This window comes from Festucalex cinctus, chromosome 17, assembly GCF_051991245.1.
Source record: "Festucalex cinctus isolate MCC-2025b chromosome 17, RoL_Fcin_1.0, whole genome shotgun sequence".
Taxonomy (NCBI): Eukaryota; Metazoa; Chordata; class Actinopteri; order Syngnathiformes; family Syngnathidae; genus Festucalex; species Festucalex cinctus.
In genome coordinates, this window is record NC_135427.1 from 16,257,265 (window position 1) to 16,283,845 (window position 26,581).

A 26,581-nucleotide genomic window follows, 5' to 3' on the forward strand; every position below is an offset into this window, starting at 1 on the left:
GTATTTATTATGAATGCTAACAGAACAAACTTTGCAGACAAGACCAGTCGAATCCCCCCAAAATGACCAGAAACTACTAAGTCTGCGCTAAGATTTTGTTTGCTTGGATTCCATCTGACGACGAGCTCCATTTTCCATATTTGCTGATGCAAACGATGGCCCGATCGCGGTGGCTGGCACACTGTTGCGATTTCATCTCTTTGCCGTGACATTCTCCTGTCAAAACTCTCCATCTTTGTTTCGCCACTTAAGAACAAAAACAAAACAAAAAAAACAATCCTCCCAGCCGCTCCGTTTCCAGTGAAGCCTAAGCCCAAACGTTCACCCACCGCATAGCCTCCCCACCAAATTCAGCCATTGCATTTGAGTCGACCGGCGATCACTCGGACCGCAAAAGAGCCCCAGGCCCATCGCGACAAATTAAAGCCGAGGTTGCGGCACTGCTCGGATGTCACGGGCGATTACGCTGACGCAAACGCCAAGCGTCTTTGTCAGCTATTATTTCAATGGACGAGCATGTCGGGCCTCGTTTGGAGTCGCTGTCTTCGCCTCCACCAGCTGCCGCTGCTGGGACTGACTCTTGGTTCATGGATGCCGGACGATGGCATTTATTACCTTCCGGGTTTTACAAAATGTTGTTTGAATGACATCGACGTTCGATTAAATTGATTATTCATGCAATAAGTGACAGCGACTTCAACCGATCAAAAAATATTTTGAAACAAAAAAGCATGTCTCTCTAAAACGGGTGGCGAGATCCGGTCCTCGAGGGCCGCAGTCCTGCTGGTTTTGGATATTTCCCTTCTTCAACACAGCTGATTCATGATCAGCTCATCAGCAAGCTCTGCAGAAACCTGATAACGAGCCTGTTAATTGGAATCAGCTGCAATTCGAGTAGGGAAATCTGCAAAACCTGCAGGACACTGGCCCTCGAGGACCGCAGTTTGCCACCCCTGCTCTAAAATGTTTGATTTATATATATATATATATATATATATATATATATATATATATATATATATATATATATATATATATATATATATATACAGAAATTTCCTCCTCAATTATTACAATATTTTGGAAAAATGTATCTCAAATTAAAAAAAAATAAAAATACAAAAATGGGGATTTTTTTTTGTTTTGAGTTTTTATTAAAATAAAATCTATTTTTATTTCTTGACGCTTCTGTTACAGAAGGTTGTACAGTAGGTCCAAAGTTCCTTTAACTTTTTTTTTTCTTTTTAAAACAAAAAATCTCCTTGAAAAATATTTGACAAAACCAAGTAAAAGAAAGTGGCTCCATTTTTTTTTTAATTAAAATAAAATGCAACTTGAAAAAAAAAAAAATGTTGCTGTTTTGATTTTCTTCAAATTTTGCATCCCAGCAGTGCTGATTAGTGCAGCCTCCGAATTGCCTGCTGGAGCATTTTGACACCCGTCGAGCCAATTTTTGCCACCTAGAATGTGAATATCAAAATCTGTATTTCAAATGTTGGAAAAGTGCTGCTTTTTTTTTTTTTTTTTCTTGTGAGAAGTAGCAGCAGGCAGTCACGGGTTCCCGAGTTGGAGCCAATTAGCATGTTTTGGGGAAATCGTAAATCTCTCCTGAGCAAAGAGTGGATGTGAAATCACGGCCAAGGCCCAAATTCCACGCGGCGACGCGTTCGCTCGACGTGGACCCGTGTCAACCGTGACTCAGCGTTTTGGACTTGATGTCATCGATTGATGACATCAAGTCATCAATCTAGGGATGAGCGAGTACCATGATGCACAAACTGTTTCATTTTTACATTCTCTTCTATTTATCATTAAGTTTCATAAAATAAAACATTATAGTATGATATTAAAAAACATATTTTTGTGGAACGAGTTAAATGCATTTCTACGGAGCCCCTCTGGTGTCAGGGTCTGAATTATTTTTTTGCTTATTTGTACCCACAGTTTAGCAATCTGTACCCACAGGTTTAGTAAACTCTATCCACGGTTTAGTAAACCGTAGTAAACCGTACCCACGGTTTAGTTCTTTTGTGGCGTTCGAGTGGTTGCTTGACAGCAGTATTAGCAGCGAACGGCTGCTTCTTTTCATCTTAAACTGTAGAAGTATGTATTCAGTTGTGTAACGTTGCGCTTGTGCCACTGTGAGGCGCTCCAACACTTTTCTTCTTTCTTTCTTTAACTTCCGTGTTAAGCCTGAAGGCTGTTGAAATGCAGACGTGTTTTGTTGTGCTCCGCATTTAATATGCCATACTTGGCTAAAGAAACTTCATTTCCGTCATCCATTCATCCGAATGCATCGTTAAGCTGCCAAAACAGTTTCAGATTAAGAAAAGCATCCGTTCGCTGCTAATACTGCTGTCAAGCAACCACTCGAATGTTGCGTGCGCATGCGTATAAATGCTAAACCGTGGGTACGGTTTACTAAACTGTGGGTACAGATTACTAAAGAGTGTGTACAGATTAGCAAACAAAAAATTCAGACCCTGACACCAGCGGGGCTCCGTACAATTCCATTCACTCCAATGGGGAGGTTAATTTGAGATGCATAAAGTTGCTACTTTTGCTAGCCTGCCTATGGTATTTCACGTGATGTGTTAGCATTAAGCTAGCAGGCTTTCTTGAGACAATTTGTGTGGTTTGTTGCAAAAGACATCATGTAGCTCTTCAAACCCAAAATCAACCAGTGACGTTTAGTAACTTGAAAAACTCAACGATATTCTATATATTGATGCTAGTGAGCATTAAGCTAGCAGTCGTTTGTGAAAGTACACAATGAAAACACTCGTAAGGAGAATGGAGCAGTGACAGTTAAATGCTCGTTAGCATTAAGCTAGCAGAATGTTATGCGGTTTGGTTCAAAACACAAATGTAAAAACAAATCATGGTGGCAACGGTGTTAAATAATCCACTTAAAGGTCATTTTCGTAACAGACGTTACGCAAAATTGACTTTAGCTGACAAGCACCTGGATGGCAGTGTTTCCATAAGAGGGGTCTATTGCTTAGTGGGCTACATTAAGGGGGGTTGGGCATTTCCGCCAAACCGCCCGCCCACCCTTTGAACTCCTGACCCGCCACAGTGCACAGAAGCCACATTTACAAAAATGCAAGCTGACTGCATGCCAGCAACGCGCATTGGACGACTGTGATAGCATCTCACCTCCCCCGTCCCTGTTTGTATTTATGGCCCCAGTCTGGTGGTTATCCCCTCCCCCTCCCCCACCCCCAGCCATAAATCATGTTAATTGGTTTCCTGATAAAATGTGTGTCAGGGAGCCCATTCACGTTGAGGCTGCGCTGCACTCACGTTGCACTTTCATCTTTATGCCGCAATAGTTCATCTGTTAACCGACATGCAAATGGCCGCCCCCGTCGCTTTGTTGGCCCCCGGATGAATGACATGAAAACTCTTCGGGTAAAATTTTATTTACTTATTTTTTTTTTCTCTCATGACATTGCAGTACAAGCATTTTCACGTTATGTCACGTTGTCCGGTTTCGAGTGACGTGAAAACGCAAAATGAAAACACTCGTAAGGAGAACAGAGCAGACGGTAACCATGAAGAAAATGGAGCTGGAAGGCAGAGCTTGTGATGTCACTCACTAGACCACGCCCCCTTTTGAAAGGCACACAACACAAAGTATTTGTGTGTGGTGACATTTTGTAAACCAAGTTTTTGGCTTTACATTCTCGCTGCAAAAAGGACAGTAGAACATTTAAAACTTATTGTAAAATAAGAAAATTATTACTTAAATTAAGCAAAATTATCTGCTAACAGAACAAGAAAAATTAACTGAAATTTACCTGTAAGATTTAGAAAAATAAGAAAATACTACTCCCATATCAACCACAGCGGTCTTGAAAATTTTATTTTTACACAAAAAAACAATTTATATTGACTTTTTCCAAGCTATAATAAATAGGACTATTTTATTAAAATACATATGTATTTTATTTTATTTTTTACTCTTGGACAACTTTACCTGAGTGTCAAGCAGGGAAGTATACTTCATTTTATACTTTTCTATTTGTCATTTTATACATTTTTATTGTCTTTGGTGCTTTATAAATAAAGTTGAGTTGAACCCACAACCTCCAAGTCTGAGGGTAGGCACTCTATTGCTAGACCACTGAATTTGGATGTCAGAATATTGGAAAGATGAAAAATGAGGTTAGTAAATATAACGAAACCACAAACTTGCACTTTTGTCTGATTGTTTTCGTACTTGTAATTTTTCCATTTATCTTATTTCTAGATAATGCAACATCTTAAGTAAGAAAATTCAGCTTATGAAACTGTTAACACTCAAGTCTAAGACATTTAGGGTGGTTTTATTGAGAATTTAAAAAAAATAATAATCCAACTAAAAAGTATCAGAGGAGGCGGAGTCTTCTTCGTGGCCAACAAACAATAGTGGGGAGCTCATGCCTTTGAGGGTGTGGTGTGCTGCAAAGGGGCCTCGCTGACGGGGATTATGATTATTTGTTTGTCATGCCGGCTGTAATAAGTGGTAGATACCGCGGCGGAGGGGCGGGCTGATTTATTGCCGTGTCCAAACGCCAGCGGCGGAGCGTGCAGGAATGAATACCGCAATGTCACTTGTGTCCATCCGTCAGCGTCGCCGCCCTCACGAGAATGGAGAGAGAAAAAAAATCCTCCCTCCATCTCATTTCGCCATACGTAAACAATATTTCATTATTCTCGTACATTCTTCTCCTTGATAGGCAAAGGATGACTGGTATGAATCGGTTTGTTTTCGTGTTCGTTTGCTATATGCTATTTATGCTAGCGTAATACAAATAAAATACAGTAAAACTATTCAGCCTCGAAAAATGCCCAACATGCACAAAATGAGGATGGAAAAACAACTTCAACTTTTTTTTTTTTTTACCAAATTTAGAAAAAATAAATCAATCAAAATTGTTTGGGGAAAAAAATGCAACAAATTATTGGATGAAAAATACAAAATACAAAACTAAAATACTTGAAAATAAAATTGGGAAACAATTTTAAAATATTTCTAAATTATTGAACAAAAACTCCTCAAACATTGCCCAAAAAAAATCCCCCAAAATATTACATGGAAAATGCAAAATTATTTGGTAAAAACACCATTATTTGATTCACAAGAATTATTTTCTCATACATACACAGAAAAATATTAGATAGCCACAAGAGACACACATATTTGAAAATACTCCAAATAAGGTCGTAAGTTCCATTTCCTATCTGGTGGTTTTATGGACTTATTTCCTTTTATGGCCGCAAGTCTCCATTCCGTTTGGGGCACGTAATCTCGTTTGAAAAGCAGTCACGGTTTTGGGATTATGTTATTGAAATGTCACATAAGTGGATCAACTATTACTTCGGGGCCGCAGAGGCAATTGTTGGACATTGGCGGGGTTAGCGGAAAAGGAACATGGAAAATGTTATTCAAATAATATTGGACATAAATAAATATCAGTGTGAAAAACAACTCGCATACAAATATTTGGAAAAAAAGAGCACAGTTAATATGAAAAATGAAAAACAGACAAATTGTATAAAGTAACATATTTAAAAAAAAAAAAAAATCATAAAAAAAATACACAACCAGTGAGACAAATATTTGTGCAAAAAAATTTATGAAAAAAGTTCACGTTTCATTTTCTTAAAAAAAAAATACAGACTAACTAGACATAAAAATACAAAATATTAGACAAATACTGTAGTTAAGTGTAATAAAAAAAAAAATTAAACAAAAAAACTAAAACTTAAAAATAAATAAATAAATTAAATAAATAAATTAAATAAATAAATAATAATAATAATAATAATAATAATAATAAAAATAGCAGAAAAATACACAAATAAAATACATAACTATTGGCGTGAATTATCATGAAAACATTGCAAATAAAAAAAAGAGCACAGTGAATATGAAAAATTAAAAACATATTAGACAAATTGTATAAAGTAACATATTTTTTTTTTAAATCATAAAAAATAGTGAGACAAATTTGTGCAAAAAAAGATGAAAAAAAGGTTTGTATTCTTTTAAGGAAATGAAACTAACTAGACATAAAAATACAAAATTGGAAAAATAGTTAGGTGCAATAAAAACAAATAACAAACAAAAAAACTAAAAAGCTTTTTTTTTAAAAAAAAAAGAAAAATACAAAAACAAAAATACATAAATATTGGAGTGAATTATGAACAAATTACAAATAGAAAAAAAAAATCTGAATAAAACTGCAGGAAAAATACAAAAGACTTCCTCCATGAAAGTGTTTCCTCCCTCGTAGGTTATTTGTTTTTTCCAGCGTTGCCTTTGGACCAGCCATATTTTCTTCCTCTCAGCGTGGCTTTTGTTTGGCATCACCTTCCTCTCATCCCCCCTTCAAAGCCCTCCGACGTCATCTCTGGCAACCCCGACCGATATCTGTCTTCTTGTTCAAGGCTTGCAAATTGTTATTTACGATCTTTTTGTTTGTTGCCGGGGCGTCGCGGCTAACAATACGGCTAATGGCCGTCGTTTGTTATTGGCCGACGGGAGCACCGAAGCGAGAAGACTCATTTGGAGGTTTAAGGGAGCCTTGACGGGGGCCATTTACAAGATGATCATTGCCAAAATGTCCAAGTGGTTAATAAGCCGCCCGTCAGCGTCTCGTTAGAGCTCCCGGCGGTTAATCGCGCTTTGCGATGGCACCGGGCATCCACTTCCAGGTTTGCAGGGTATCTGTAGAGCAAATGTTGTTTCTTTGTTTTGAAAAATAACCAAACTGTTGAGTGTCAAACTGTCAATGCGGTTGTAAAACGTTTCATTTTGTCACATCTCCAACGCTCTCAATCTCGCCTCGTTCACTCTGAGATTGAGCGTGAAATGAGGTGCGGCATTACCTTGCATGGTTTTGCTGGCCTGTGCAATCAGAAACATTTTTTGTGAGGGGCTTCCCCCGTCAGCTGATGCGGAAAAGAGGGAGATGTCAAAGCTCCCCGGTGGCGGGAGGGTGGATGAAGTTGGTGCTGACAAAGTGCGGCCATTGATGGATGGACAAAGGCGGGAACTGGATGCCAGAATGGATGGGGGCAGGTCTCGGGAACTTAATGCCGACAAACGCGATGAAAAGACAAAGGAATTACCTGCCCGGCCGTTCTGGCAAGACAAATCCCACCGCAATTTTCTTACTTGCTAAGTTGGATTCTTTGCATCCCCGGCGAGTGTCCTGGAGGTTCCCTTGTTTGATTCTGCAGCTTACTCAGAGAAATAAATGAGGACGAAATTGATCACTAATGGAATGTAAAACATCAACAACCCATTTTCAAGTCGGTTCGTGATAGTCTTGGTCTGAGTTTCGCAAAAAAAACAGAACTCTTGTGTAAACCGAGGATCCGTTTGTACTTAGGATTGTAAAGTTCTAACTATTATTTAACCAAAACGGACGTCCTGCTGTAGTCGCAGTAATGAAACTACTTAGATAGCTGAATAAAACTCAACATTTGTTTCCTCAGAATGGAGTGATTCCATATTTATTTTACTGCACTTTCACTATAAAAGTAACATTTACTGACCAGTACAATGTTTTTTCTTTATTTCTTTTAGTGTTTCTGAAAGCCAAGATGTTGCACTTTGGAATGACCTTACGACTGTTTCATGCTTTTTATCTGAGTTTGATCTACAGAATAAAACGTCTGAGTGAGTGCTCGTCCAAGACTGGTGATTCCATACGTTTTGCTAGGGGTAGTATACGCCTTCATTTGGCTAACTGTAGTATGATGTCTGGAGGACGAGGTCGTTTGCAATGTCGATTGCCTCCATGCCAGGCAAATCCGACACAAGTTGGGAAAAATCTCTTTTCCCCAGAGTGTAAGGATCATATCCGACATATTTTAGTATTTTTAGAGCCTGTCAGCTATGTCCACTCACCCAACGCTTTTGCGTAGTCGCTTTCCATCATTTTCGATGGGTGTTCCCTACTTCCTGACCCCTCAGTTTAATTCTGCACGCCGCCAGAATCACAGAAGCGAGGATCACGGTGCTTTCCACGTATCTTTTTTTTTTGGAGAGCTTAATGAAGGGGATGGTCGCACTCGGAAACCCTCGACGGTGACGGGGGGGTGACCGCCCCTTGCCCCGCCCGCGCTCGGCGTCGACGGTGCCTTTTAAATTGCTTCTATCTCCGACGGTGATTAATGAGAAGAGTTGTAATCGGAGTTCCAGGGGAGACCGGTGGCATTCGTCTTCATCTCACGCCGCCCACCTCGTGCGGCAGCCAGCCTGACATTTAATGCAGTTCGGGCAAACTGAGCTTCAATGCTAATAAGAACTTGTGCAGCTCACCCCCAGAGGCCTTTTCCGCATGACGTCAGACTCACTTTTGGGTGGAACTCTGTTCACGTCGACAGTCGTCACGTGCATTCTGTCCCCTGGAAGTACCTTGGCACTCTTGTTTACAAATGTTATCAAAGGTAAATAAGAATTCTGCAGCTCACCGGTTGGTTTTTAGGGTCTACTGCTTCTCTTCGGTCTGTGAGGTGCCTGAAATATTTGCAGTCGACTGCTTGACGAGTAATTGACCTTACCGTGGAACGCCTCTCCCCGCCCATATTATGCGACAAGCCGCTCCCTCCGACTTTCTTCGGGCAAGATCAGCGAAACAACATGCAAAGTTGTCAGATCTTCCTTGTGATTTTTCGGTCAGGTGTTTTCAGGACGACGATATTTCTCTTCGAAGCAAGCAAAGGGGGCTTTCAATTTTTGAGTGAAGGGTACCTTCACTCCCTCACCATGCAATTTTGCCCCAAAACAAATTGAAATACGCATCGCTGTCTGCTGCTGCAGATGTAAGGAAAAATAGTCGCCTCACTCACTTCGATCAATTGTCGGCAAACCCAAAGTTTTTGGACATATTACCTGTCAAACAGGGTAAAAATGAATGTATATTACCTCATAATTTTGTTGGCATTTATAGTAAATAGTAAGACAACAAACGTGTGGACAGTTAGCTACCCGGAGCTATTGTTAGCCGTTGGCTAAAAACAACAAGGGAGAACATTACCTTAACGCAGACGTAGTAGTTTCTGGTCATTTTGGAGAGAGTCGACTAGTCGTGTCTTTGTCTTCCACAAAGTTTGATCCAGCGCAGACATTTATGGTAGTTGTTTGAGGGTTTAGGGAATCGAATAAACCGGAGAGTCTCTCTCGTGTCTCTCTTACACAAGCCCTGACTACAGTGTTTAACCATTTTATTGATCTTTTTTTCTTGGCCTTGGACAACCACGAGATCCTGAATGCACTACCGGGAGCGGGATTGCTTTTGTTTGACAAATGACGAACATCGGTTAATCACACTTTTGTTACTCAAAGCAGGACTGGCTCCAAATCAGCTGGATTTGCCTTGGTACTCGGCTTGAAAGGCCAATTTTTTGTTCTGAAGGGTCATGTGTTACTACAGGGCATTTTGATTGGCTGTTTTAGTTGCGATTTAGTTATGCCGTTCATCTGTAATTCTTGTAAGTACCTTTACTGAAACACATCCCCATTTGTACGATGTCATGCGGATACCACTCGTGTTTGGTTCACAATTAACAACTTGTCATTGGAGCCAAGCTAACATGGTTGTGTTCTCTTTGACACCCAATAAATGCCGATGCCCCCTCCCACCCCCAAGCTCCATAAACCCCGAGGCAGTTCCTCGTATGGGGGAGTCGATGTATTCTGTAAACACACAGGCAGCAGAGCAAAGGAATCTCTCATAAATCTTGTGATGTAGCGGGATAATTTCCTTCAGCTGACCTTGGCAAGGCGGTCGGATGCGAAGCCCGGGTGGCTGGTGCGAGAGGGGGGGCGGGAAGAAGTCTCATGATGTATGGGCAAAGGAACCGCGCTTGGCCATGAATCATGAGCGCTGCGTTATGAAGATTTCCAACATCTGAACTCTCCTAGCTGTGACTCATTATTCAGCCACTGTCGCGCTTGACCTTTTTAACTTTGGAGTCTGAGCGCTAGAAAGCCTAACCGTGGCGTTCTGCTAAGTAATGCTCTCCAAATGTTGTTGTTTCTCGGTTGTTGTTATTCACTGGCTCACTAAATGGCCATTTTTGAGGGTCTCCTTTGCAATGAACTTCCATGAATCTGAGCTCTAGTAATCAATGTTTTTCTATCCATAGTGTTCCCTTGCAACAAGCTTTAAACGTGACACCTTGCTGTCAAGAAATGGGAACAGTAGTGCTTTGAGGAAAACGAAGATTTGCTCAATGAAACAAGTCAGCATTTGCTTACAATGCAACCGGCACATTAAACATTGTATGTTTAAACGCTAAAATGTTTAAGCAAAACAACAAAAAACGTCATTTTGTGTAACGAAAGTCCACTAGCTTAATGCTAATATATGCGAAATGCCATAGAAGAAAATTAGCATAGATGTTAGGGTGATACTACACCGAAGACGCGCAACTCAAAATTCAGACTTGCTTAAAACTGACCTACCTAATTGTGGGGGGGTTTTCCATAAGAATAATCAATTACTATTATTATTGCGTTAATGTAGGTTAGTGATGAATAACTAATTCAAACCCAGAAACGTGTAAACACGTTTTTTCATACTTTGTCCTTCTCTCCCAAAAATGTATCTACACGTTTTTTTTTGTTGGTTTTTTTGTTTTTTTGTGCAACAGCATACAGAAGGCTTTGATGCAGCTTCTGACGTGAAATGGTGGCTTAAAGCACTGGTAGTTATAACAAAAAACGTCCAGAAGGTAGCAGCAGAGTATGAGATCAGCCGGGGCCATGTTGCGACAATTTCTTTTTGCCAGTGTTTTCACCAGGAACGTGAATATTGATGAAATTTATCTATATTCTAATGCTAATTGCTGCACAACGGTAACAGATATATAAATGTACTTTTATTTTTCCCGATGAAAGAAGAGGCTCTTATCTTTCTTTTGGTAGGTTACATGTTTTGATAGCAATAGAACACAATATTCTGAGGACCTTGCAAAATCAATAAAAATCCAGCAAAGCGAAGGGGGTTGCTTCAGTGAAAATGGCTGCGAGTGAATGAGTTAATTACATGACTTTCTGACTTGCGTACACATTCAGGTTATACAGCCATCACAGGAATGTTGTGTAGTTTGTGTCACTCAAAACGGATCCTCTCTCAAGCCTGTCTTTCCTGCGAATGTATCTTTTAGTGCCAGGGAGCACATTCCTTTGGCCCATATGCTTATCAACAACCGGTGAAGCAATCAATGAGGATAATCTATCTGGAAGCCTGTCGATATGGTAATGACGCCATCTCACGGTTATTGCCGCATGGCCACATAAATCATCGGGCCCCGCCGGAACGCTTTGCAGCTGTTGCCACAATCCCGCTTTTATTGTGCGGCGGATTAAAGCGCCCCCCACCCCCCCACCCCTTTTTGTGATTAATGCCCCCTGCATTGTGCTGCGCGGCGCACTGATTGTTTTCAAATTCGCTGCAAAAAATGCCTACAAGAAGTCGATGGGCTCCGGTGTACAAGTGGACTGCGGCTCCATCACTCACACTCTGCCACGTATCGACTCACATTTGCATCAAGACAACAGAGAGCGGATTTTAATGATCACGTGTTACGAAATGGGATCGGTCAACACACAAGATATGAGGTATGCTAAAAGATGCTAGGCTTGCTAGCAGTTCAACCAATTTAGCTGATTAGTCCTGGCTAACAGGTTTGAGGTGACTTTTGTCTGAACACAAGAAATCTAACTCATAAGCAAATGTGATGAGCGCAATCGGTCTAATCTCACTAAAGTAAACTGTCTGGCGGAGTAGCCTGTTAGCTAATATAATACAGCTAACTATCCAGAACAGCACATTAATTGTTTCTTATTAACCAGAGAACCAGAAATGTCGATTCAAGACATTACATACAAAGAATAAAAGTGCAAATATCTCTGGCATCTTATTCCCTGAATTTTATTTTAAACCGATTAAGTATCAGATTTCGATCTTACGGCGTGGGACGCCATGTTCCTGGTGATTGTGATGACGTATCCCGTGCGTAACCGGAAGCCGTCTTCGTTCATTTCAATGGGAATATGCTGATGTAATGAGAAAGAAAAAGACGTCTTTGATCCCAAATACTGCGCCAATTCTGTTCAGACTAAAGTCCTCAAAACGTCCGGTTTCATTCTGTGGGGGGGGGGCGCTCCTAAAGTGGGCTAAAGCGAGCTTAGCGGCAGACATGTAGCTTAAGCCTAGCAGAGTGAAAGTCAGCCGGATGTTTACCGTCCACTTTGACTCGCCGGCGGCTGGATCTGCAAGCTTTATCCGGCTTTCAGTTGGAAACAAAAAAATGAGTTGAAATTAACCATTTCACAGAATCGTTGTTTACTTTTTCATAAGTCTTGTGTTCCTTTAAATAACTTGTTTATTGATTGAATAAAATATATATATATATATATATATATATATATATATATATATATATATATATATATATATATATATATATATATATTGCCATCCCAAATACGTGATGCTGAAAATATTTTCAGCTGAGATCAAATGAAGCAATTCTTGACTCGTGAAGGGGTGTCCCTAGGAAGCATATATGAGGCTCCTCCCATTCTGAAGGAGGCAGGAAGGAGCCGCCCCGGCAAATCCAAAGCGATAGTTGCGGCCCGGATGGAAGCAATTTATTCAAAACAATCATCCAAGTACATGAAGTGGCGGCCATGCCGCCGCCGCTTCATCGTGGATGCTGGAAAATGTGACGCTTGTTTCCCCCGCGATGAATCACCGGCGGGCAGGATGCAAAAGTGGATTGTTGTGCGTCCTGATAACAATTTAAATCCTGTTATGGATAATGCTCGCTAAAGCACTGGAAATTGAACATGACACTGGAGCGATTTATTATCCGCGCGTGTTCTTAACCTTGGCTATCGGATTGTTTGTCAAAGCGTATCCTTGTGATCCTGCGCGCAAAGTGATAAAGAGTGTGAGGGGGGAAATGAGCGATGATGAATGTTTGGACAAGCGACTTACACTGACTAATGTCTTCACATATCACACAAAAGCATATTTACCAATAGACAAATACGCCAGTGGGGTTAATTGAACTTTCACGACACGGTTTATCATCCAAGCAAAGGGGAAATTTCAGATGTACAGATGTGAAGCCGCTCGCAAATAATTCACTTTTTCTTGTCGGGGATCTACAAAGTCTGTAATCACGTCACCTCGTTAATGTCAAGAGTGAGTTAGTTTGGGAATAACAAACAGTTAGTCATGACTCTTGCTGGTGTCCAGCTGCTTTCAGCAAAAGGACCGAAAGGGGGGGGGGGGGATGAATCTTGCCAACAAATAGGCCATGGTCATCGTTTCCTCCCCCGAGTGTGGGCCTGACAACGGGGCCGGCCTTTTTGCTCTGATTTAAGAGGCTGGCCCGCCGGTGACCCCGCTCCGTCTTTTGGCCGAGGCATAGCTTGACTTTGGGAAACGCTTGCTCATTCCTTCCACCGCTCATTAATCCGCACGACATTGGAAGCAGCTGAGCACTCTTGTGTGTCATTTCCTTTATATTGTGCAGCTTTTTTACTCGTGTGTACTTTTGTTTTATGAGCTTTTTGTCATGGCAGGATTTTTATTTTTTATTTTTTAATTCGGCAAAGGCCCAATGAGTTTTCTTTATCCCTCCTCCCAAAGCACAGTGTCCCAATTCCTTGTCTGAGTTAGTGACTCTTTAACAATTTGCTAGCTAAGCATCTTCTCGCGGTATCGGGTGGTTAAGATCGTCGCATGCCACTGTGGGGGGGACCCCAATCTCATTAGTCAACAGGCAATTTCATGCCCACTATTTGGGATAAGAGCTTAGTGTTCTCATGCTAGATCTTTTGTGCCCGAGTTTTATTACTTTTTTTTTTTTTTTTTTTTTTTTTTTTTTTTTGTAAGCAGTCATTTCTTGTAGGATTTTACAGTACACTTAAAGTAATGTTTGTTTTAACACGTTTAAAAAGCAGGAGGTGTACAACTGTTCACTGTTGAAATGTGGTCATTACGAGGACAGGCCCACATTAGCACGGCCTCGGGCCACTTCCTGGTCGTCATGCATAATTAAAAAAAAAAAAAAAAAAAACTTAGACAAATGAAAGTGGCTGCGGGAAACAGAAGTGGTGTACATGAAAAAGGTATTTTATTTTCCCGGCGACTGGCAGGAAATCAATTAGACGTGATGTATTGTTGGGCGAGCTTGGAGATTGGATACAGCTGTTCTCATTGCTGCACACGTACTGTGTGTTATACAGATGTGCGTGTGTGACAAAATGGCTGAAGGCCATCAAGCAGGTGACTCATACAGTAAACGTGTTGCAGTGATCATATCATTTATTGGATACACTGTTACGAGTGGCATAACAAGTACCACAACACTGACACTTCTTATGCAGTACAATCAATAAAAAAAAAACATTTGAATTGCTTCTTATTACTTTTCAGCAATGGATGAAACAGCAACTTACAATAATACCCAAATAATAAGCAGCCTTTTCATAATAACTAATATTTATTTTGGTCAAAATTACACCTCCATGTGTCACGAATCAGGTGTCCCCATTTGTGTTCCTTGATTGGATGTAACATGGTGTCACATGATAAATGAAAGCCAGGCCATGTGTAATCTTTGCTCAAGGGCACGTGTTCAATAAGACGGAGGGAATACGTCCAGATTGATGGCGACATCCCGGCAAACACGTCTGATGAAAACCTCCCTCTCGTAACCTCCTAGCGCTTTGCTTTTTAATAACGAAATCCACTGCACCCCGATGTGAAGTAAAGTGAGGTGTTCTCAAGGTCCCGCCCACCGCCCCGAGTTCGAGCACCGCGTGATTGATGCCGATAAAGCCGCGAGACCGAGGGTGTGATTGAAGTGTCTGATGCTTACATTAATCTCATGCTGGGCTCAAAGAGTCACAGAGGAGGAATGATGTGTTTGTTTTTATACTCGGTGACAGAACAACCAACTAGCTTACTAAGATAGCAAACTCACGATATAAGTAAGCTAACTTGATAGCTAACAAACTAAATACTGTAGATAGCAAACTAACTCCAAAACGTACTAATGCATTACATAGATGGTAAACAAACTAGATGTAAAATGAGCTAACAAACAAACTGCGTATCTGGAAAACTAGCTAGATAGCAAAGTCACTAGGTATCTAGCTAATTAACTGAATCGATAACTGAATAGCTCGCAAATTAGCTAGATATTGCAACTAGCAAGATGGCAGATGGCAAATTAACTAGGTAACTGAGTCGATAGAAAACTATCTTGCTAACTAGATTGCTAATTTACAAACTAAGCAGCCTAGATAGCAAATTAGCTAGACACTGTAATTAGCAAGCAAATTAACTAGATAAGTTACTAAAAACTAACCAGATGGCAAACTAACTAAACTGCAAATAACCTAACTAACTTAGAGTAGATAGCAAATTGACTAGCTACATGGCAAGTTAACTAAGCAGATATTAAATTAACTAGGTAACTGAGTAGATAGCAAACTAACTTGCTAATTAGATAGCTAATTTACAAACTAAGCAGCCTAGATAGCAAACTAACTAGCTTACAAACTTACAAACTAAGAAGATAGCAAGCTCACTAGCTCCTGTAGCTTACTACTTATGTACGTTTAGATGGCAAACAAACTTGGACAGCAAATTGACTCTCAAGCTAATTGGCAAACTAAGTACATAGATAGCAAACTAACTGGCGAGAGAGCAATGTAAGTATGTAGTTAGGTTAATCACAAATCCGTGGGAGTTTCACTGTATGCATACGCTTTTTTTCAACGGAAGAGTGACTTCAGAAGCCCCTGCACCTCAGACATGATTGTTATATTTATGGATGTATGTGATATTTGTGGATTTGTGAGTGTTTACTATATTCTTAAAAAAAAAATACACATTTAAATGGGATGTTTGTATTTTTTTCCTTTTCTCCACCTCAAGTATTGCATGCCAAAGCCACAAGACAGATATTTGGGATCGTTCGCTACGCCGTTGTTCCGGCTTGTCTTGACGGGATGTAACCCAACCCGCTACGGTTATTGACAACAAAAGGTAATCACTGACGAGGTGTTATACGTCATTTTAAAAAATGAATTTTTCCAAAATGAACGACAAGCCAACACATCTGCCTCACAGGTTGTTGATGAATTGACTGGTCCTTCAACCTGTGTCATGAGAAAATGTAAATGTCATTTTTAGAGAGTGCTGAAGCTATTTATTTATTTATTTTTTAATTTATGGTCAGTTTTAATGCAAGTACTGTAAGATTTTGTCTCTGGACAAGTCTAATTTACACTAGTGCAAATTTCTGTTTTGTGCATGGATTTCAAATTTCATCAGTAGAACATTCTGCAATGACCCATTTAGTGTTGTGTAGTATATATGCCTACTGTGTAACATTGTAGATGGAGGGCACGACAACATGGCTCATAAATCGAGCGTGTTTTGACGAGGCAGCGTCGTCACATACGTGCGCACAAGCCGTTTGTCATGCTGAACTTTGGATGTCCCCCTTTTTCGGGGCGTCGCCATCTTTCACGCGCCTTTGTTAATTGAGCTAGCTCACGGGCGAGAAGTGACTCAAGTGTGTTGCTGACACTGTTGCAAATAGCTAATAAGAGGTCATGACTGTCCCTCAACATGGAGACTATGCCAATGTGTCCACAGGAGTCCTGAGTGCACTCTGAGGTCAGTCTTTGTACCTCATTTTTGGGACAAAAACTTGCATGTAAAACATCAATAATCAGTAATAAACAACGGTGAATCCATTCCATACGCACCCACAGTCAGCATCCATCTATTAGCGCTTACCACAGCTAACCATGCTAACTGACGTTCATAGCTTTAAATTAAGCATGTGTGGCTTTTTCCACTAAAGAATTTATTCTGTAGCATTTTGTTGTTTGTTTCTATCAGCCAATGCTAAACGGTGGCCGAATTTCATTCGGCGCAGCTAACTAATCGCTGCTTTTTGGTTTGTCTATTTAGAGCAGGGGTCTCCAAGTTCGGTCCTCGAGAGCCCCTATCCAGCCTGTTTTCCATGTTTCTTTCCACTAACACACCTGATTCATGAACGGGATTGTTATCAGGCTTCTGCAAAGCTTGCTGATCATTAGATTCAGCTGTGCTGAAGGACAGAGACATGGAAAACAGGCTGGATAGGGGCTCTCGAGGACCCAACTTGGAGACCCCTGATTTAGAGTGTAGCACATTTTGCCAATGTTACGTTGAGCTCTCTTATGACCGCTGATTTAAGTTTTGCTAGCTAACTAACTAACTAACAAACTAACTAACTAAAAAGACTATCTCACTCATACAGTCCTCCAAGTAAGAGAAGCATGTTTGCTTCAAGCTGTTTATACACACATGATTTTATTGTTTTCACTTTGATACATTTACAAAACATCAAAAAAAATATATGTGAAAGTACGTAATACGATCTGCTGTATCTGACTAGTGAGGTAACTAACCAACCAACCAATCTTTTTTGTGAATTCAATTTACTGTTGTTCCAATGAGTATTGGAGGCCCCTGCGAGAAAATGTGTCTCACATAGTCTAGCAAAAGCTGGAATAAGTTAAAAACTTTGCGCATTTCCTGTATCGGACTAGAAACTTAACATGTCAGGCCTTGCCCGAGTGACGTCTCCGCCCTGCTGATATAGATCACACAACACGAGTAGGACAAACCGCAACGACGGCACGTATCAGGTTGCCTGCCAGGAACTATTGAACTTTTTCCTCAGTGCGAGTCCATGGCCTGTACTCGGCACGCGATTCCTTGCACGCTCTTCTTCTTCTTCTGCTTCTGCTGCTTTTTTCTTCTTCATCTTCTTCTGTGGTATCTGTCAGAGGAAGCGGGCCCGCGTTACCCGGGGATATCCTGAGAACGCCCTGCTCACACAAAGGCCGAGCCTCGCTTGTCTTGGCACTGTTTATTTTCACTCAAAACACGCCGACAATTGCGCGTGTGGGTCAAGGTGAGGCTACGACACTTGCAACGGAGGAACAACAAACAGATGTTCTTTGATGATAATTGCAGCGAAGGGAAAAGGTATGTGGGTGGGGAGGGGGCGGCATCGTAAAGGCCTTTCACCACCTCCGAAGCGCCCGCGGCTATATGTTGTTTGGCCACACGAGTAGGCACAGGGATGCCGGTGCTGTTTTCGGCACTCTCCTGCGGGTGACATCTGTTCAGAACGGTGAAGCCATCACCTTCTTAATTTTTTTAGTAGAACCGAACGATGCAAAAGGCCACTTTTTTATTTTTAGCTAAATTTCATTGAAATCGCTAACTCGGTTGCTCATTACAATTCTTTTTGCTACTTTTGCTTGCTTTTGCCGAAATACTAGTGGCTCCAACAAACAGAGAGAAATTCCTTGTGTCTTTTTACATCCTTGACCAATCAGGATGATCTTGATTATAACAGGTTTGTATACAAACTACCCAACTAGTTCACAACAACAAAAAAACTAGACTATGCTGTTGGATCCTGATAATTAGCTAGCAACTAATTCACATTCAAGTAAACAAAATGTGAAGTACTGCTATGCAATGCAAAGCAATGTACATTTTCAAACTAACTACCTAGCTCGATGGAAAGCTAATGAACTCATTAAGTGGATAGCTAACCACCTAACTAGATATTAAAGTAACCCCATTATCATTTATGTGGGCTCTTCATCCCAGTTAATGAGTGTACAAACAAATGTACAAATGAACTACCGAACTAACCAGATAGCTAACTAGCTAGCTAACGAGCAAGCTCATTAAAATAAGGTACGCCAATTAATCCTGCTAACTTGCTAGCAAGTAGCTAACTGCCTAAAGATCAAAGAACCTAGCAATCAAGCTAACTAACCAGACAGCTAGCTAGGTAACGAGCAAGCTCATTAAAATAAGGTGCAGCAAGTAATCCTGCTAACTTGCTAGCAAGGAGCTAACTGCCTAAAGATAAAAAAAACAAAACAAAAAACTAGTAATCAAGCAAACGACGGAACTAAGCAGACAGGTAACGATCCACAGCCTTTCGTGAGGAAAAGTTTGTCACTCTCAAGCTCTTAATCAAGGGTGTCTGTCAGCAGACAGCCCGCAAAAGACAGGTCGCCAGTGTTGCTAGCGGGGGAGTGATTGATTTGTCTAAAGTAGCACGATGGATGGCGCGGACGCCGCCATTGGATTAAGTGCCGCTGCTCCTGAGAGCTGCTATGAGCCGCGGTGATTAATGAACATCTCGCGGCATTCCCGATGCTATCGCCCCGGGTATCAAATCACGTCAGGACTGATGAGGCCACGCAATATAATCAGCAGCTGCCATTGCACGTCGACTCCGCCGGCTGTCCGTCAACTGCCGAGCATGTTCGGGGAAACGATCAAGATGAATCATATTGGCTTCTGACATGACTTGCGGAAAGAGTACTTTTTGAAATCTGTATTTTCTTTTTCAGTGCATCAATCAATCAAGCTGTCAGTCAAATTTATTTATGTAAACAACAGTCAGCAAAAGTGTTAGCTCGCTAGTAGACATGAAATGCCTGAGAAGCACTTGACCATAGAATAGTTATCATAAGAATAGTTATCAAATTTTAAAGTGATAGAATAACATTTTGTGTATTTTAATTGCTTTTTAATGTCAACGTGGTTACACTTTAACCCAAAGTCGAGTATGGAAGGTTGAAAAACGCCAAAGCTAGACATTGTTTGTGACTGTCCAGGTGTTCAGATGCAGTCTGAATTATCCAATCGGCAATAGTCCGTCTCCGACAGTGTTGTTCTGCAACTGCTCAGCTTTGCCGAGCTGGCGGACGGCGGCAGGGCAAAAAAAAAATAAAAATAAAAGCGGGGACAGGGATCGAGCCTTTCCACATGTCCGATCCCTCCCCAGAGGACGATTGTGTTTCTCTTTTTCCAGCGTTTTATTTGAAAGCTATCATTGCCTGGGATTCATGGTTGGAAAAACGCCATCGATTGGCCGCCTGATAGATGGCCGCTGTCCAGCTATCGACGGCCGTATTGACGACTCTTTGCAAGCTCCGCATCTTATTACCGCTCGGTTAAACGATACGTCTCATGCAACGGCACTCGCGGGAAGATGTCAAGTATAAATACTTTAGTATTGTACTAAAGTTTATTTTTCAGACATCCCTAGTTCAGTGTTTATTTTTCGGACGACTTTTACTGCATACATTTGAAAACGGGTATCAGCATTGACTATTTTCAGACTGTTACTGATTAGCCAAAGCTAGTAAGGCTAACCAATATTGTCATCCACAACCATCTTATTTTTGCCATGTGATTAGTCAAATTCAAGCTTTAAGCACCCATGCGGAGTAATAAAGTTGACTAGCCGACTAATCTTTTAAATCGGTTGGGTCCCTAACTTCTGCAAATAGTGAGACTAAGTACGTGGGATTTATTACCTTTTGATTTGAATATACAGGGAGTCCTCAAGTTCCGTTCTTACGCTAGCGATGTAACCCGAATTTCGACTTAAGTCGAATTTCCCCATTGAAGTCAATATTTACGTCCCAATATTTGCATCAAAAATCCAAAATACATTAAAATAAAAGAAAATAAGATGTTGTACTTATCATTACTGCTTAGCGGTGTATAGAAAAGAAGGGGGAGGTGAAAAAGCCAAAAATACTACAAGTGCAAGCACTGGCTAAGAGCTAAATAGCTGACGAGGGGAAAACATTGTTTCCAAAATGGCGGACGAGGAGCCAAAATGGCGAACATGGCGAAACCTTTGTAAAGTTGAGTGCGCAGTAACTCGAGGACTCCTAGCACTAGCTAAGGGCTAAATAGCTGACGAGGGGAAAACACTGCGAGCTATATGGCGGAGGAGGAGCCAAAATGGCAGACGACGGGCCAAAATGGCGGACATGGCGTAACCTTTGTAATATCGAGTGCGCCGTAACTCGAGGACTAAAAAAGTAATAAAAAAATAAATAAAAAGTCTCCTTTCACTATAATGTAATGTTTAGAATTTTGATTTTTTTTTCCATTTTAGAAGAAGGCTCTAACAACAACAAACAAACAGTACTGTGATTTATTGACTATTCCGTATTATTATGTACATTATGCTTCATGCTAGTTGTCATTTTTACGCATACAAAGGACACGTTAGGTCGGTTAACGCATTCAACTTTTTTCTCTGACGGATTAAACACAATAAGATGGGCAATATGAGCTTTGAAAAGAAGACAAAGTGCTGTGCTGCATCCAGAAAGGTCACATGTTCATGTAAATATTTCCAAATGCAATAATACTGTCCGGAAACTTTGCTGTAGCATGAAAATGACAAACGCAAAGCCCTAAATGTGCTGCGAAACAATTGTATAGTTTACTACTTTTATTTGAGTTTAGTGCGTCTTAATCCAAGCTTGTTTCATTTTGGTGTTATTGTAGTTGTGACGACGTTAAGTAATGTCCCCGCTGCCAAGCCTGGCCGCCGTCTCCCATTTGTTTTAACAGTAATACGCAATTTAACCTTCACAATCACATTTTGCAGGATCATAACACTTGCAACGGGTGTAATTTTTTTCCGAACAAAGCGCCGCCACAATGTGACCTGATTTATCTTGGTTTCTTATAATGCGTGGTATTAATCTGCAAGGCCGCTTCTGATGCATTACCGCCGCCGCGGCGGTCATGATTCACTCGCTCGGCCCGAGGAGAGATCTTCCCGTTGGTGTGCGCGTGTATAATGTAGTAGCACCTTGCGGCGGCTGTGTGTGTCGTTTACTTCTGTGGGGAATTTGTTGTTCTTTGCTCGGGAAGCCGTGAAGTGTTGGACTTGATGGAGAGTGAAATGGCTTCTTGTGCTTCGGACGCTTGTGAACGAGACTTCTTGTATTGCTCCGTGGGATCCGTTTGTATTGAGTGCGTTTGTTTTTACTTGCGGTTGTTTCAAATTGAAAAACTAGTAACTGGTCATCATCACAAACGTAAACGTAAAACAAAATGAGAATATAATCAAATAAATATCGGAACTGTCCAGAATAAATGTAGAGACAAAATTAAAAGTAAAAAGAGCAAATGTAGCAACACTGAAATAAAATCTGCAAATGGAATTTGTTAGAAATGAAGTAGACAAATGTGAAAATGTTAATTCTGAGTATGATGGAAGTAAACCGTAAAAATGAGACCAAGTTTTAACTTTTTATCACAGAAGCAAAATGAGAAATCACTAAAGATATTTAAAACAAAAAATTTCCTAACAATTTATTTCATGAGGTTGAATGGGAAAACGTGACCAATCTTCATACAAGAAAATCGAAAAAATGTTGACTATTAATTCCTCTGGAAATAAAACTGAAAAAAATAAAATCACCAAAAATGTAGCAGTCTATCATCAATTAAATAAATTGGAGAAAAAAAACAACTTCTGCCAAAACTCATTTCCACTTTGTAGACTCGATCCCATACTGTGTACGAGTAGGGATACGATATCCAAATGATATCCAAACATCACGAAACGATACTATCATGATAAGAAGGTCACAATACGATAATTATGATATTGTTGGGAGGTTGGCGACACAAAAAAGGTCACAATATTGTTAAAAAAAGAAGAGCATAAACTAAAAAAATAAGATAAACACACACACACACACACACAAAATATTGTTTTTGTACATGACAGCAATGTAAAATATTATATATATTGAGGCACTAATGCAAGCACACAGAGTTCCTCATATATTGACTCAGCATATTACGTTCCCCTTCATCTGACCATTCGTGTGGATTTAAAACATAAAGGCCAAAACATGCCTTTTGAAAATTAAACTTGCACTAAAAAAAAAACTAGCCACCAGAGGGCGCTAGAACTGCGCAAATGGAAATCAACCTGACTTTTGTTTGTTTGTTTTTTTAACAGATGTGTTGCTTTTAATATCGTGACATGACGACGATATATTGTGGCTGTTTTAATATCACAATATTGCCATTATCGTTACATCCCTATATACGAGGGCTTTACATCATGATAAATTCCACATTTTTTTTATCTTTTTGTGGCAGTGCATTTGACACGTTGAGGCCGCTCGTTGCGGCGACGAACTGCCGTGGCAGTTAAACGGAAACTTTTCCGCTTTTCTTCCCCCCTCGTCCTTTTATTCGCCAAGATAAACGAGCGGCGTCTGAATAATGCAGTACCCTCTAATTCTCTTTGATTAGTCGCGAGTGGGACGACGACGGCGACCCAACGAAATTGGTCATCAGCATAAATAACGAGCCAATGAAGCGATGGAAGGCGACGTCACGGGCCGTCATAAATCAAAGGCGATCGGCCGGCCGTGGAAGTGGGGCGGAATTACAAGTCGGCGCTCCTATTAATTATGTTGCCTTGCCGAGGTGACAGCTCGATAAATCAGCGACGAACGGCCCCTTCGCCGCCGCCGCCGCTGCCGCGCTCGGACCGACTGCAAATTGCTTTGTGTATGCTCCTAATTGTTTGTTAAATAATCCCGAGGTGTATTCTACCGGGAAGGGTCGCTGGAAGTCCCAAGCCGACCCGATCTCGCCGATAGCGCTCCAGGAATTCGTCTCCATTCAAAACTTGTGGGCATTTTGGTGGACCGTTTCATCATCATGTCATTTAGAAAACGGCAGAAAGGGCTGGATTGACCATTTTTGGGCTTTCACTCGAGCAATGCAAGTTGAATCGGACCAAAAGTTAGCTACTAAGGTATTATAACAAATTCGTTGTATTTGTTTCTTCTTCAGATTTTGTGTGTAATTCGTAATTTGTTGCTGAATTAAACAAACAAAAACAAAAAAATCATGTTAGTCACTAAGGAATTGTTATCAATTTATTATTTTTGTTGTTGTTGTTGTTGTTTTGTGTTTTTGGGGAAAAAAGATGAAAAACATCCTGACGCCAAAACTCGATTAATCGACCAATTGCTTAGTAATGTGTGTGTTAGGGGTGGGAACCTCTGGCTACCTCATGATACGATCCGATATGTAATATAATGCTCACAATTGACGATTATCTCACGATATGACGATATACATAAATAAGAAATAAAAATAAAATAATTTAATATCAATAAATAATAACAAATATAAAATATAAATGATGATAATAATAATAATAATAATAATAATAATAATGATAATAATTAAGCTGAGGAGTCTTCTTCGCCTGAAGACTTGTGTCCATTTCCCCGCCACTCTGATGAGGTGCTGCCCCTAGTGGCCCGCCAAGTAATTGCTCAATAGGTCATGAACAATGGAGCCGATCTAGTGGTTGATTATTAACTACAAATATCGTCATACTTGCGTAGACGTATCAATAATCTACAGACAAAGTATCACGATTTATCGCGATATCGATATATCATCACACTCCTAGTGTGTCCTTGGGGCTGACCTTGAGGCCTTCTCTCAATGTTGCACTCACGCGGCGGGAATAATGGCGTGCACTTGCGTCAGAGCCAAGGTGACCCGAGCGGAGGAGGAGGAGTGATGGCTGCCTGCCTCCCTCCCCGGGAGCCAGCCACCATCCCACCCTCCCCCTTCTCACCCTGTCAATAGCGAGCCGCTTGTCTGATGGAGTCACATCAGGGCGGCACACCTGACACCGCCGCCGTGTCTTTATTTCCTGCAGACGTCCCTTCGTAGCACACATCCCCGCTGATTAATACACTGACAGCAGCCGGGAGGTGAAGCGCGCGCACGCGCACAGCTACTGTTACTGACACACACACACACACACACACACTCATCCAGCAACATCAATCGCCCGCCCGCCACCTGTCATACACAACTCAAATACAATAAAACAACTCAGGATTTGTTGGCAAAAAAATGGGGACAAACTATTCATTTTGCAGTTTCCGAAAAAGAAGACAACTTTATATGTTTTATGTTCAGAAAACATCTCTTATGACTTTTCCATAAAGAAAACAATCTATTGATTTGCGGGTATAGAGGACCAAAATTCAAAATAACTAAATAAATAAAAACTGATATAAAAAAATCTCATTCAAAAATTAAATACAAAAAAATGTAATATAAATGGAAATAGAAACTATATATGTGACCGGGCCTGGCAAAAGGGTCCACATGTGCCAAAAAAAAATAATCAAAATTGAGATATTTATATATTCGAATTCTGCACTTCATTTCCTTTAAAATGGTATATTATAATACATGGGCGTACCTCAAAAATTGACAGTTACAGCAGTTTTAATGTTGATTGATATATAATCCTGTTTTTCATATATTTATTTTTGTATTTATTTCCACATTTATTTTAATATTTATTTTTAATTTTTAATATATACAGTTTATTTCCATTTATTATTTTTTTGCATTCATTTTTTAATTAGATTTTTTTGTTTTCCATCCAATTTTATTTTTACTTTGATTTAATTTTGTATTTGATTTTTGAATTAGATTTTTTACATGCAATTTTATTTTCACTTTTATTTATTTTTTGTATTTTTTATTTAAATTTTTCTTTTACATCCGTTTTTATTTTCACTATTTATTTTTTGTATTTAATTTATTAATTCATTTTTTTTTTTACATCTGATTTTATTTTCACTTATTTTTTGTATTTAATTTTTGAAATATATATTTTTTTACATCTTTTTATTTTCAGTTAATTATTTTTAATAATTATTTAATTTTTCGATTTTAATCGATTTTATTTTTACATCCATTTTTATTTACACTTTTATGTATGTATGTATTTATTTATTTTTAATTTTGGCAGTTTTGGTCCTCCATAGTGGGGGGCTGAGAAGGCCTTGTTCCCAGGGCATCCACAGAATTAATTTTTATTTATTTTTTTTTGCAGCAGATACCGACAAGGTACTCATGTTGGAAAGAGAATGAAAAGATGCTAACATCGCTAACATGCTGCAATCGTGATAAAGCTCAAATTAAGCTGAACGTCTCTCTGATGAAGTGTTCGGACCATTAACAGGTGCAGTCGTAGTTGTTTGGCGGCGGCGGCTCGTCACAGCTCTTTTAACTGCACACTAAAGTGATATTACGTCAACCGCTGTCTGCCAGATGAGACGTTAATAAGTCAAAGTGACCTCTGGCTGAAGCCAAGGAACGGCCGCCCGCCTATGGAAATCCCCCCAGTGATGCATTTGACGCTCAAGACCTTGGCTTTAATAACAAATAGGTTGCGGCCGTTTGCTTTCTTTCATCCAGAAGACATTTTCAAGCGGCCACAAATCATCAAGTGCCATTGATCGGATAGAAAGTGCGCCCCACTTGGCAAGGTGTTACTTTCCTGCCCTTCAAAGATACATGCAGGCAGGTTACATGGTAGCAAAAAATAAAAAAAAATCAGTTGCTCAATTAAACAATAAGAAAGTAATTGTTGTGCTAATCTTGTTAGCGTGTCAATGGGAATTACCATGTGAGTTAGCATAATGCTAATTGAACAAGACTAGAAATTGCTTCTAAAATACTTTTCGTGAGTCAGTAACTTATCTTAAATAAATTTATTAACGTTCAATTGTTGCTTTTGTTTTTCACCTTTATGTGATTATTTTCGATGTATTTATTTTTTTTATTAATTT

General features: G+C 40.1%; 1 protein-coding gene across 3 annotated transcripts in view; it reads left to right on the plus strand.

The window, feature by feature from the left end:
* Positions 1-26,581, plus strand: part of LOC144005465 (uncharacterized) — a 237,300-nt gene that overhangs the window by 71,898 nt on the left and 138,821 nt on the right. The window contains exon 5 of one of the 3 annotated variants that reach the window (XM_077503673.1): positions 15,969-16,079. The exons of the other annotated variants lie outside the window; for them this stretch is intronic. Within the exon in view, the coding sequence (XP_077359799.1) occupies positions 15,969-16,048 (80 nt within the window). The 3' untranslated portion in view covers positions 16,049-16,079. The remainder of the gene's footprint in view (positions 1-15,968; positions 16,080-26,581) is intronic. 3 annotated transcript variants of the gene reach the window in all.